Here is a 13,784-nt window from a genome sequence, read left to right as displayed (position 1 = left end):
AAGTCATCTTTACTAAAATTAGAGGACTTAAACTGACCACTTTGAGGCACAAAAGTATCTTTAAGGTACATAGTTCAATCAGTAGTAGAAAATAATTCACAACTACTTCCCAGTCTTTTAAGAAGTGAACATTTTAACTGAAGTTTGACTGCAATGTGCAGGTACAATGAATGCATAAATAGTAAAAATTTTTCAAGGAAGGCTGACAGTCCAATTCCATTAATTATATGGGAAAAGCAAACAAAGCTGTTGCTTCTCAAAAGTTTATAGAGGCATTGCAACATTGTTTATATTAATACAAACATTGTTTATATTAAAAAACTGGTAGCCACCTACCTTTATCATCAGTGGTATTCCATTTAAATTAATCATGGTATATAGCAAGTTTGCCCAACCCACCACAGGCTGCATGTGGCCCAGGATGGCTTTGAATGCTGCTCAACACAAATTTATAAACTTTCTTAAAACATTATGAGATTTTTTTTTGGTGATTTTTATTTATTTACCTTTTTGTTATAGCTCATTAGTTAGTGTTAGTGTATTTTATGTGTGGCCCACGACAGTTCTTCTTCCAATGTGGCCCATGGAAGCCAGAAAATTGGACACCCCTGGTGTATACATTGGAATGTGATGCAGCTTTTTTTAAAAGAAAGAAGATGAATTTGTAGGTGATAATTTGAAAAATGTTCAAGATATTCAGTGAAATTAAAAACCAAGTATGATTAACATGTACATTGTGATTTCATGTTATCCAATTTAAAATGTCATTTCTGACAGGAAGGTTGGGTTTGAATGTAGAAACCTTTGTTTTTACTTTGTATCTTTAGGTACTATTTGAATTTATAGATAACATTTACCTCTTAGACACTGTTTTTATTATTCACTTTGAAAAGATTTAAAATTTTATTGTAATTTATTCTTTGTCCCAGGAGTTATTTTGAAGTTTTTTTGGTTTGTTGTTGTTAATTTCCAAATATGTAGGGATTTTTGTTTATCTTTTTGTTATGAAGCCTCTGGTCAGGTATCATGGACTGTGTGATGCTTATGCCTATGTGGCATACTGATGAACAACAGACTTTAAAATCAAATCGCCTGGGTTTAAATTCCTACACTAACTTAACAATGTGATTTGGGCAAGTTATATCTGGGCCTCACTTTCTTCATCTGTGAAATGGGGTGGTAATAGTTAACCTACTTCATAGGGTTGTGTGAAAAATAAATGAGTGAATATATGTAAATGCTTAGAACAGTGTCTGGCACTTAGGAAGCCCTATATAAGTTGCTGCTGCTGTTGTTGCTCTTACTGCACAACTATTACTCAAAATTTACTGAGACCTCCTTTTTTTGACCTAATGATTCTGAATTTTATAAATATACTCTAGTTGTTCAACGCAGAGTTCTGGGCTTGTTAGATCAACCTTGTTAATCTGAAATCAGCTTTTTTTTTTTACATGGAGTCTTGCTCTTTCACCCAGGCTGGAGTGCAGTGGTATGATCTTGGCTCACTGCAACCTCCGCCTCCCAGGTTCAAGCGATTCTCCTGCCTTAGCCTCCTGAGTAGCTGGGATTACAGGTGCACGTCAAGACTCCTGGCTAATTTTTGTATTTTTAGTAGAGACAGCGTTTCACCATGTTGGTCAGGCTGGTCTCCAACTCCTGACCTCGTGATACTGCCCGCCTCAGCCTCCCAAAGTGCTGAGCTGGGATTACAGGCCTGAGCCACTGCGCCCAGCCTGAAATCAGCTTTTTTAGTGAGTAATAGCTGTTTCTGGTTTGCTTGATTTGTTAATAATTGAGAGAGATGTGTTGAAATCTCCTATCCAAATGGGGGGTTTGTCCAGTTCTCCCTGTTCTTTCAGTTTTTATTTCACATGTTTTGAAGTTATTTTATATTAGATGTTTTCATGTTTAAAATCTTTCTGATGGATTGAATATTTATTTACCTTTATCGATCATCAAGTGTTTTTACTAAAAGTATCTCATTCGATGTTAATAAATGTATAGCAGCTCCCCTATGGTTATTTTTTGCCTGGTGTATAACTTCATTTCTGTGTCCTTGTGCTTTACATAATCTCTCTCTAAATAGCATATAACTAGCTGAAATTTCTTTGTTTTAGTTTCAACCCAATGACAAGCTCTCATTTGATGAGTTTTATTTATTTACATTTACTGTGTTTGTTAATATTTGGACTTGTTTCTCAGTCATAGTTTTTTATCCTATTGCTATGTTTCTTGTTTCCTTTCTTATTCTTTTTTTTCTTTTTTTTCGAGAAAGAGTCTCGCTCTGTCACCCAGGCTGGAGTGCAGTGGCGCGATCTCGGGTCACTGCAACCTCTGCCTCCCAGGTTCAAGTGATTCTTCTGCCTCAGCCTCCTGAGTAGCTGGGATTACAAGGACCTGCCACCATGCCCGGCTAATTTTTTACTTTTAGTGGAAATGGGGTTTCACCATGTTGGCCAGGCTGGTCTTGAGCTCCTGCCCTCAAGTTGTTCGCCTTTCCTTGGCCTCCCAAAGTGCTGGGATTACAGGCATGGGCCACCACTCCCAGCCTCTTTCTTACTCTTCTTTTAAACTTCTGAAAAGGTTTTTTAGCTTTACTGATTTTTTTTTTTTTGGTACGTTCATATTAATTCTCTTGTAGCCTTTTTTTTCTCTCTACTGAGTTTGGTATGCACTCAATTTCTCTTTTAGTGGTTAGTGATTCCTTAAATGGTACCACACTTTTAAAAAATTGATATATCATAGTTCTATATATTTTTCAGTTACATGTGATATGTCTTTAATTCTTAAAAGTAACCATCTTGATTTTCCTCCAGAACAGTGGAAATACAACAATTCAGTGCTAATCTTTTCTATCTGGACTTAAATAAATATTATTGTCTTTTTTTTTTGTATTTTGTTTTTAACCTCACAAATCAGACACTAGAATACTATTATATAAACAATGTGGACATATATTTATCTACATGTTTACCTTTCTGTATTGTATTTCAACCCATTCTGCAATGATTTTCTTTCCTGAAGTACAATAAGAACTGTATTTATATCAGGTTTCTGAGTAGTGAACGCCTTCGGTTTTTGTTTATAAATGTCCTTTCATGTTCATTTTTGAAGGATAGTTTGGTGGACATGCCTTTATAGATTAGTGATTATTTTCTCTCAGCATTTTACAGATATTATCTACCTTATTCCAAATTCCATTTTGTTAAGAAGTTTACTGCTGTTCTTTCGTTCTTTTTTTTTTTTTTTTTGAGACGGAGTCTGGCTCTGTCGCCCAGGCTGGAGTGCAATGGTGCGATCTCGGCTCACTGCAAGCTCTGCCTCCCAGGTTCACGCCATTCTCCTGCCTCAGCCTCCCGAGTAGCTGGGATTACAGGCGCGCACCACCATGCCCAGCTGATTTTTCTATTTTTAGTAGAGACGGTGTTTCACCGTGTTAGCCAGGATGGTCTCGATCTCCTGACCTTGTGATCTGCCCGCCCTCGGCCTCCCAGAGTGCTGGTATTACAGGCATGAGCCACCGTGCCCAGCCTCTTACATTCCTTTTTGTGATCGTTCCCTTCCTCATGGATGCTTTCAAGCTATTCTCTTTGTCTTTGATAAACACTTTTACTATGCTGGGTCTATGCGTGAATTTCTTTCTGTCCTCTTTGGAATATGTTCCACTTCTAGAGCTTTAGGTTTGTAGTTTTCATCAGTTGCTGTAAATGTACAACTGTCAGTTCTTTGAATATTGCCTTTTTTCCATTCTCTTCATTTTCTCATTCTTGATCTTCAGTCGGGTATTTGTTAGACCCTCTCATTCTGTCATTTATGTTTTTGCTAAACCTCTAAAAATATTTTATCTTCTCTCTCATATTCTGAGAGTATAAATTGGGTAAATTGAGGGTAAATTGTTTGGCTATATAGTGTAGACCCTCTTTAATATTGTGAAACTACTGTTTAATCAATTTCATCAATTTTTATTCTACATTTCTAGATGTCGCATTTTCTTAAGTCTATTAATTCCTAATTATTTTGTCCTTATTTTTGTAATTACATTCTTTATTTCCTTAAACATTTTGTACGTAGCACTTCTGTATTCTGTATATCTGATAGCTTCAGTACTTCTAGGTCTCCATCTGTTATTTCTAGTTTCTAATGATTCTGTCTTGTAGTGGCATAACTTCTCATTGGTCAGGTAATCTTTCTGAAGTAGTAATGCCAGATTTTAGTTTGTAGGAATCCAGTGGGATTAATTTGAGGGAAATCCTTTGTTTTTGTTTGTGCTTCTGCCAGGAGGCAGAGGGTGTACCCACATCAAAGGTTGTATAGCTTTGTGAGAGTAATTCAAAATGTAGAATTTCTGGGTCCTGTAGTTTTATGTATATTAACATTTTGCTAGATATTGTCAGATTTTCTTTTGTAAGATTATGGTGATTCAGCCCCATCAGCAGTATTTGAAAGTGCTTTTTGCTTTTTCCCCCTGCATATTCCCATTACCATATTACAATATTTTGCCGTTTTCATAGACAAATATGTTCATTGGTTTAATTTGCATTTTAAAAAATATTAATATCTTAGCATCTACTTAAGGTTAGTGAACTGAATTACCTTTTAATTTCCTTTGCTTATTTTTCTCTTGGTGGTATTTGTCTTTTTCTTACTGATTTGTAATTGCAGTTTTCATATGAAGAATAGCAACCTTTTGTCATGGCTTCCAAATATTTTTTCCAGGTTGGTCTTTCATATATATATATATAAATTTTTATTTACATTTTAATCTTTGGGTACTCAGTTTTTTGAAAGATTGTAACCTTCTGGTTGTGGACAGATTTCCTGAAACTGCTAGGCTATTAAATCATAACATTTTTAGCCAATGCAAATTAAAATCAGTGAAAAAAAATGTCATGAGAAGAGGCAAAGGATGTCAGTATGATTTGTAGATTTGGGTTTTCTTTCTTAGACATTCTTCGTATCATTTATCATAAACTTTCTCAGTTTTTAGGGGGAAATAATCTAGTCTCAAACATAAAATGCAGTTTTAATATGGTAGAAGACCCATTTTTACAGACTTTGTTCTATTTATGCAGAGAAGATACATTGTATTATCCTCTATAAATGAACAAAACTTGTTTTGTTAGTCTTAGAAGAAAATCCTAGGATCTTAAGTGTTACCTTCTTCATAGTGTGACATTTAAATGCTTACAATTGTGGATTTTTTATACTGCACAGAAAGCTACAGTTTATATAGAAACAGGACTTGTGAGGGAGGCCCAAACGATTCTTTTCCGTTTTTGTAGGACAGATGAAAAGAACTAAATGTGCCGACATTGACGTTGAGACACCGGACTCCATTCTGGTTAATACAAATCTGCGAGCCCTGATCAACAAGCACACGTTTTCAGTCCTTCCTGGAGATTGCCAGCAACGACTGCTTTTACTACTCCCAGAGGTAGATCGACAGGTGTGTCACTGAACTCCTTAAGATTTTAAAAATAGCTGTTTATGTATACTTGTAAAGTGGTATTAATGGTACTAAGTGAGAAGAATATTTTTACATAAGTTTCTTAATAGGCGGGCTTTTTAAGGCTTAGAAAAAAAATTCTCCTACCAGAATTTCAAGATTACAGAATTATTTTGACTGCATTAGGATGTAGGAATCCATAGAATGAAGTTGAGGAGGAGGCCAGGCATGGTGGCTTACACCTGTAATCCCAGCACTTTGGGCGGCCAAGGAGGGCGAATCACCTGAGGTCAGGAGTTCAAGACCAGCCTGGCCAACATGGCAAAACCCCATCTCTACTAAAAATACAAAAATTAGCCACGCGTGGTGGCGGGCGCCTGTAATCCCAGCTACTCGGGAGGCTGAGCCAGGAGAATCACTTGAACCTGGGAGGCGGAGATTGCAGTGAGCCAAGATGGTGCCACTGGACACCAGCCTGAGTGACAGAGTGAAACTCCATCTCAAAAAAAAAAAAAAAAATACATAAACTTCAGGAGGAAGAGTTGTCTTGGTCCAGTATCAACAGGATGTGGGCCAGTGCCTCAGTGGAGTGGAAAATGTCAGGAATAAGCCAAAAACATGGGTCTAGATAAATACATCTGGAAAGACAATACAACATGATATGAACAGTGGTGGACTTGAGAATGTTTGCAGTTTGCATTCTTTTGTTACATTTTTCTAAGAGAAACATTTATTACTTTCATAATAAAGAACTTAAAACCCAATGTAAGTTATACTTAAAAAACAAAAGTAGCAAAAAGAAATGCCAAAGGTTTGGCAAGCATCAAGGCAGGGACCAGAGAGCTTTAGTGATTTACCTTGGTCAGGAATAAAGTAAAGGTCTGAGACTTTGGCTTCCATCAAGGAAAACAGTGTACCAAGTCACTCCCCCTCTGGTCTTCTGTTTCCTCCCTCTGTAAAGGGAAGATAGAACAATTACAATTTTTTAAGCTTTCTTCACTTCTGAGATTTTTAAAAATCTCAACTGTGTTCTAAGTAATGCGATAGGTTTCCCCAACCCCCAACCTTTAAGAATGTTTATTAAAATGATGAGAGGGAGATGTTTTCCTTAGTTTACACAGTAAAAGAACTAGTTATACTCTCTTGTTCGTAGTAAGAGGATAACAGAATGAGTAAGCTACAGAATTCATTACTAGCTAATTGACTTATTGAAATAAATCTTTCTAATTCTGAAAATATCTTTCTACTAGACTGCATTGATACCAATTTCATAGTGTTATGAATCAGAACATGTCAAAGTAGTTCAGAGTCCATTGTCCAGAGAGCCCAAATAAATGAGGTATTCTTACAGCAGTGGGGACAAAGAAGTAAAACCGGTCCTTCTTGGTGACTGCTCTCCCTACATAACTCTTGGAGAAATTATAGCTTTGAGGATGCCAGTCCTTGGTTAGAACAAGTTAGGAGACTGAAGTTCTTGGAGATTGCTCTCATCTTTTTTTTTTTTTTTTTTTTTTTTTAAAGACTCAGGGTTGTTAGGCTGGGAATACTAGTACAGGACGTAACTGAGGGCCTGTTTATGGAATTCTAATGCTGGTTCCTCAGAACTATCTTTTGACTGATGTCCTTTGTCAAGTTCTAAATCTGGAGGATTGCCACATACAATTTTAGAATTAAAAAGGATCTTAGAGGTTATCTAGTCCATTTTCCCATAGAGTGCAATCCTGGGGGGTATTCTTTTTTTTTTTTTTTTTTTTGAGATGGAGTCTTGCTCTGTCACCCAAGCTGGAGTGCATTGGCTCGATCTCGGCTCACTGCAACCTCCGCCTCCTGGGTTCAAACAATTCTCCTGCCTCAGCCTCCTGAGTGGCTGGGATTACAGGAGTGTGCCACCACGCCCAGCTAGTTTTTGTATGTGTGTGTGTTTTTTGTTTTTTGTTTTTTGTGTTTTTTTGTATTTTTAGTAGAGACGGGGTTTCACCGTGTTAGCCAGGGTGCTTTCGATCTCCTGACCTCGTGATCCACCTGCCTCGGCCTCCCAAAGTGCTGGGATTACAGATGTGAGCCACCGCGCCCAGCCGGGGTATTCTTAATAGGAGGTTACTTGGCTAGTCTTTTTCAGTTGTTAACATGGTTGGAGCCGACAGTAATCTGAATAACATTGTCCTTATGTGTAGAGAATATAGAATTTTGATTAAGTGAAATACAGACTACTGTCAGATGAAATTTAGAGTGTTTAAAGAATGAAAAGTTGGAAGCCGTACTTGACTGTGTGGAGTATCCAGTAGATGAGTAGAAAAATATTTAGACCAGAGAAAAACATAGGTTTGGATCAAAACACCTCTCCCATTTGAAGGCCCATGATATGGAAGAGGTACACTTTGTTATACAGAAAGCAGATTTGGGGTTAAAAAAACTTTTTCACAGTTGGAGGATTAAACTGCAGAGTAGATTGGCTTCTGGTGGAGTAACTTGCTTATCACTGTTAATACTCAAGTAGAGACTGGATAAACTGCTCTTATAGGAGCACCATTACCCTTGTACCAGTTCTCTAGAGTATGAATCAGCAGTCAGCAAACTACAGCCCACTAGGCAATTTCCAGCTGACTGCCTAATTAATAAAGTTTTATTGGCTTAAAGCCACTCCTGTTAGTTTTCGTATTGTCCGTAACTACTTTTGTGCTACAGTGGCGGAGTTAAGTAGCTGAAATCAAGCCATATGGCCTGCAAAGTTAAAGTATTTGTGGTCTAGCCCTTTACAGAAAGTTTACCAATTTCTGCTGTAGAGCCAGGGGGAAATGATGTCGACCACATGGATGTGGAAAGTAAAGTGGGTTAAGAAGAGTTCCTCAATCTCAAGGATGTCCAAATCATTTTCTTAATTTTCTTCAAAAAACTGTTTTTGACTTAAAATTTACATTTAGATTTTTAGTCCATCCTTCTTTTTTTTTTTTTTTTTTTTTTTTTTTTTTTTTTGGTCATTATCTGAATCTGGGATTCAGCTTTATTTTCTACTGGGTGGATAGCAAGTTATTCCAGCACTATATGTGTGGTTCTGTGAGTAGATTTTTAATTATTAGGGAATGGATGTGAATGGAGAGAAAGGAGTGAGGAGAGGTAAATAGGAAAGCAATATTTTAGAACAAAGTGATACTACATTAAATAACAGAGTTGGATAAGCACATAGTATGAGATAGTTATATTTCTATTAAAATAAATATATATACATTCTTTTATAAAATGAAAGTCAAATACCACATGATACCTTTCACTTTCTTTGTAAGCTTTCCTTGGCTTATTCTTTGACCCAGGTTGGTCCAGATGGTTTAATGAAGTTAAATGGCTCAGCCCTTAACAATGAATTCTTCACTTCAGCAGCCCAAGGCTGGAAGGAAAGACTCTCAGAAGGTAAGTGCTCTACTTAATGTGTCTCCCAGGTGATGTTTGCACTCGGAGCACCTCTCTTCCTCATCAGGTAATTAAGCAGTTTTGGAAGGTAAAGGACAGGATGTTTCCATAGGATAGAATTAACTATCATGTGTGGAACACGTTGTTAGACTTTTATCTAGAGCCTATGTTACCAGGTTAACACCAGATGGAGTCCAGCAATATGTTTCTTTAGTGACATAAAGCTTCCAAGAAATTAAAAAATACAGATTTTTGGGCCCTGCTCCTAAAGATTCTGATTCAGCAATTCTACATTAATGCCTAGGAATTGAAATTGTATTAGGCTCCCTAATAAAAGTACAGAATTAGTCACTTTATGGTGCTCTGCATCCCAGTTTGGTAAGCAGTGAGATAATCTGTTTATTACTGCCTAGCTTCAATAAAACTAACAGTAAAAACAATCAGTGAGAGCTTTTTAAAAGATCACTTCATTAAGGTATATTTCATATAATATAAAATTCAGCCATTTGAAATGGACAGTTAATTGGCAGTCAGAACACTGTAGTAAGTATGGATCATGACCGAGAATTACTGACTATGATCACTGGTCTGCCATGTGTGCCATGCTTCTAATGACTGATTGTGTGTGGGCACTGCATATAGTATCTGTCAGTACTAGCAGTTCTTCACCTCTACAGCTGAAAAACACCTGTGGTGTTTTTAAAAATCCTGATGTGCAGACACCAGTGTCAATGATTTTGTTTTTATTGCTCTGGGTTAGTGTCAGACCTTTGTTAGTTTTGTTTGTTTGTTTGTTTCAAAGTTTTCCCAAATGATTCTAATATGCAGACATAAGTAAAACCACTGGCTGAATTATTTTTATTACATCTGTTTTTCAGTATACGTGGAATAAAAAATAGCACTTGAAAAGTCGTATACCAAAGAATAGCCTAAAACAACTGTGAGAGACTTTAAAATATATACTTTTGTAAGGAACACATTAGGAATGCTATTCATTGTTTATTTTCTGTCAGATCCCTACCAGTTAGAGTTAAGTGAACAGCTAATATATAATCTAGATTGTTTCTTGAAATTGTTGGCTTTTCCCATCCTCTTCTTTTAGAAGAAATTCTATGTAGAAGGGATCTCTTGCTCTGATTACTTTGGTCTTTTCTCTTTCCTTTTTTTTTTTCCCAGAAAGATTAAAACATACCAGTTCTACTGGTACCTTTCTTTAAGAATAAATTGGTAAAGGATTTACTTCCTCAGCCCCCACTTTTTTGTAACTAGGTACTGTCAGCAATGATAACTGCGATTATTATAAGTGTTACTTTTTTTTTTTTAACATGCAAGTAAGTGACTGCTGTACCTATAGTCATGTGATCATATTTTATGAACAACAACTTGGAACACTGTATATATGTGAACAGAGTTCAGTACATTTTATTCCTCATTTTCAGATACACAGTAGACTCAACAGCAGGAGTTCTGGGTTGGATTCTGACAGCCAAATCCCTCTTTTCCCAATCCTTTGCCCACGACTGTGATGTCCACGGTCCTCTAACACTTTTCCTCTCCTTCTTCTCACCCCCAGGAGGTCTTAAACTTCAAATTCTGCCATTTCTACCTCTTATTCCTTGATGTCCTGGGTATTAGAGTATAAAAGGGAGCAGCCTATCTGAGCCACAAGTTTGAAGATGGCCTACCAAGCACATTCACTGTTCTCTGCTGATGGAGTGGGAAGGATTGAGGTGGTTGGTAGTATATGCAAATAAATGGCATATTCAGAGCAGCTGGGTCTTTGGCATGTTGAGTATCTTCTTGCTAGAGCATTAGCCTGGTACAATTTGTGGAACAGTTAGAAAACTGACAACTCCAGAATAACTCCCTACCTTTCTACTGGAATCTCGAATGCTAGGGCCATAGCTTTTATTTATGCAGTTAGAGGTAAAAAGCCTAAAATTAAGTTGCCTTGGAGAAACTGATCTTTAAAATAGTAAAAATGCCCAGTGGCACAGTTTATTGAAAGCACATCACTTTTTCTTTTAGTGGAAAATAAATTGGAAGTTCTAGGTAAGAGAAAAAATAAATTTGTATGGAATGTGATGCTTGGAGCGTGAGGAAGGTACCACAGGGAAGCCCAGAGAAAAGGCTCTGTCAGCCTCAGCTGAGTACTGAAAGCTACCTGGAGTGGTGTGCAAACATATTTTTATTTCACCTAGTGGCATTTAGGTCCTCCTTTACAGTGAAGAGGTTCAGAGAGTTTCTGTTACTTTCACATGATAGTATTCTGATTCCTGCATGAGTCTTTCATGATTTATAAATAGTTACGTGTTGCAAATAGCATTTTTCTATTGAATATCCTTTTTTGGGTACATTGCAGGTGAGTTTACACCTGAGATGCAGGTGAGAATTCGACAAGAGATTGAGAAGGAGAAAAAAGTGGAGCCATGGAAAGAACAATTCTTTGAAAGCTACTATGGGCAGAGGTAATATTAGGACAGGTTCTATAAACCAAATATTAATTCCTACATATATGTCATGTAGTGCTTTATCTCATTACCCTCACAGAAAATCTAGGCCCCAGTTTCCTTCTGTTTTGTTTTGCTTTGTTTTTTTGTCTCACTGATTCTTCTTTAGGAAGAAGTTTTTTTCTTATTATGAATCACGGGTTCACAGAATTAGATTACTCATCATACTTTACCCTTAAAACTGTCATTGTAGGTGAAATGGCTTCTTTAAAAATAAATTTTTTAGCTGGGCACGGTGGTTCACGCCTATAATCCCAGCACTTTGGGAGGCCGAGGCGAACTCCTGAGGTCAGGAGTTCAAGACCAGCCTGACCAACATGGTGAAACCCCGTCTGTACTAAAAAAATACAAAATTAGTTGGGCATGGTGGCGCATGCCTGTAATCCCAGCTACTTGGGAGGTGGAGGTTGTGGTGAGCCAAGATGGCACCATTGCACTCCAGCCTGGGCAAAAAGAGCAAAATTCCATCTCAAAAAAAAAAAAAAAAATACATTTTTAAAAAAAACCTTGAATTAAGAGTCCCTTTCTTTGAAAAGATTGGTTTTTCTTCTGGTTACTTTATAAGATAAAAGAATATTGAAGTTCTTTTTTTTTTTTTTGAGACAGAGTTTCACTCTTGTCACCCAGGCTTTAGTACAGTGGCGCAATCTCAGGCTCACTGCAACCTCCGCCTCCTGGTTTCAAGCAATTCTGCCTCACCCTCCCGAGTAGCTGGGATTACAGGCATGTACCACCACACCTGACAAATTTTGTATTTTTAGTGGAGTTGGGGTTTCACCATGTTGGCCAGGCTGGTCTCGAACTCCTGACTTCAGGTGATCTGCCCTCCTCGGCCTCCCAAAGTGCTGGGATTACAGGTGTGAGCCACCACTCCCGGCCAGAATACTGAGGTTCTGTCCACTTTTTATAGTAGTTAATTATCCCAAAATGTAGCTATCCTGAATCACTAAGGAATATTAGGAATTTTGTAATGTGGACTATTAGAACCAACCTGTAATTAAACAGCGTCTCCTCTGTAAAAGGCACTCTGGGAGATGTACATAGCTGAATCAAGATACAAATTCTGCTTAAAAGAGGCTGTAGCCTAAATCAGTTCTTCCCCCCAACGAAAGATCCAACAATGAAATTGTAATGGGACATTTAAATAGATGGTAATGGAGATGTTTTGTTTGAAATAGGATTGAACACCTGGACTTCTACTTGTTAGTCTCCCTTCCTTCCTTCTGCACACCAGTGGCAGCCCTGAAGGAGACCCGTAACCACAGCTTGAAAACTAAGTGCTCCTTTTCCTTGTCTCCAAGTGGTATTTATCCATCTCCTTCACGGTCATTTAGGAAATATTCCTATTGAGATTAAGAGTTCCATAAACTGTGGCCAGGTGCGGTGGCTCACACCTGTAATCTCAGTGCTTTGGGAGGCTAAGGTGGGCAGATCACTTGAGCCCAGGAATTCGAGACCAACTTGGGCAACATGGCAAAACCACATCTCTAGAAAAAATACCAAAAAATTAGCTGGATTTAGTGGTGCGTGCCTGTAGACCCAGGCTCAGGTGGGAGAATCGTGTAAACCTGGGAGGCAGGGGTTGCAGTGGCCAAGATTATGCCATTGCACTCCAGCCTGGGCGACGAAGCAAGACCTTGTCTCAAGAAAAAAAAAGAGTTCTATAAACTGATTTTTCTATATTTTTGTTATGAGCATTGAGCTATAGAAGTGATGTTTGGTACATTTAGACTGTTATTGCAGGTAGCAGTAATTCTACAAATATTTGTTCATTCCCTCCTTTTTTTTTCTTTCTTTTTTTTTTTTTTTAAAGACAGGGTCTCACTCTGTCCCCCAGGCTGGAGTGCAGTGGCACAATCACGGTTCACTGTAGCCTTAATCTCTTGGGCTTAGGCAGTCCTTCCACCTCAGCCTCCCAAGTAGCTGGGACTCCAGGTGCATGCCACCACACCCAGCTAATTATTGTATTTTTTGTAGAAGTGGGGTTTTGCCCTGTTGCACAGGCTGGTCTCAAACTCCTGTGCTCAAGCGACCTGCCCACCTCCCAAAGTGCTGGGATTACAGGCATGAGCCACTGTGCCTGGCCCATTCCCTCCTTCTTAAGCAGATAGAGTGTTACAACAGTTTGTGGGTCTATTTTCAACTATTACTTTTTGTCAGCTTTTATAGAAAGACTGTTTTTGATTATTGCCCAGTTTTGTCCCTAGCCAGTCCATCTCAGAAGCACAGTACTGACTCTTTGAAGTCACCAAAGAAGGCTCATTGATTTTACATGTTGTATAGTATTCTAAAACATTAAGAAGAGTCACTAATGACCTTTACAGATTAGCCTAGCTTTTAGCCACGCCACATTATGGATATCTCAATGGAACTATACCCTCAGAATAGCTTAGAGACACTCGATCTCAGAATTGTAGAGCTAA

General features: G+C 37.9%; 1 protein-coding gene across 1 annotated transcript in view; it reads left to right on the top strand.

Annotated features, from left to right (window-relative positions):
* Window positions 1–13,784, top strand: part of ASXL2 (ASXL transcriptional regulator 2) — a 146,261-nt gene that overhangs the window by 119,089 nt on the left and 13,388 nt on the right. The window contains exons 9-11 of the mRNA XM_030799482.1: window positions 5,283–5,446; window positions 8,755–8,851; window positions 11,214–11,319. Coding sequence (XP_030655342.1) covers window positions 5,283–5,446; window positions 8,755–8,851; window positions 11,214–11,319 — 367 coding nt within the window. The remainder of the gene's footprint in view (window positions 1–5,282; window positions 5,447–8,754; window positions 8,852–11,213; window positions 11,320–13,784) is intronic.

This window comes from Nomascus leucogenys, chromosome 19, assembly GCF_006542625.1.
Source record: "Nomascus leucogenys isolate Asia chromosome 19, Asia_NLE_v1, whole genome shotgun sequence".
Classification (NCBI taxonomy): domain Eukaryota; kingdom Metazoa; phylum Chordata; class Mammalia; order Primates; family Hylobatidae; genus Nomascus; species Nomascus leucogenys.
The sequence above is the reverse complement of the archived record's forward strand: the minus strand, read 5'-3'. Positions and strand labels throughout refer to the sequence as shown.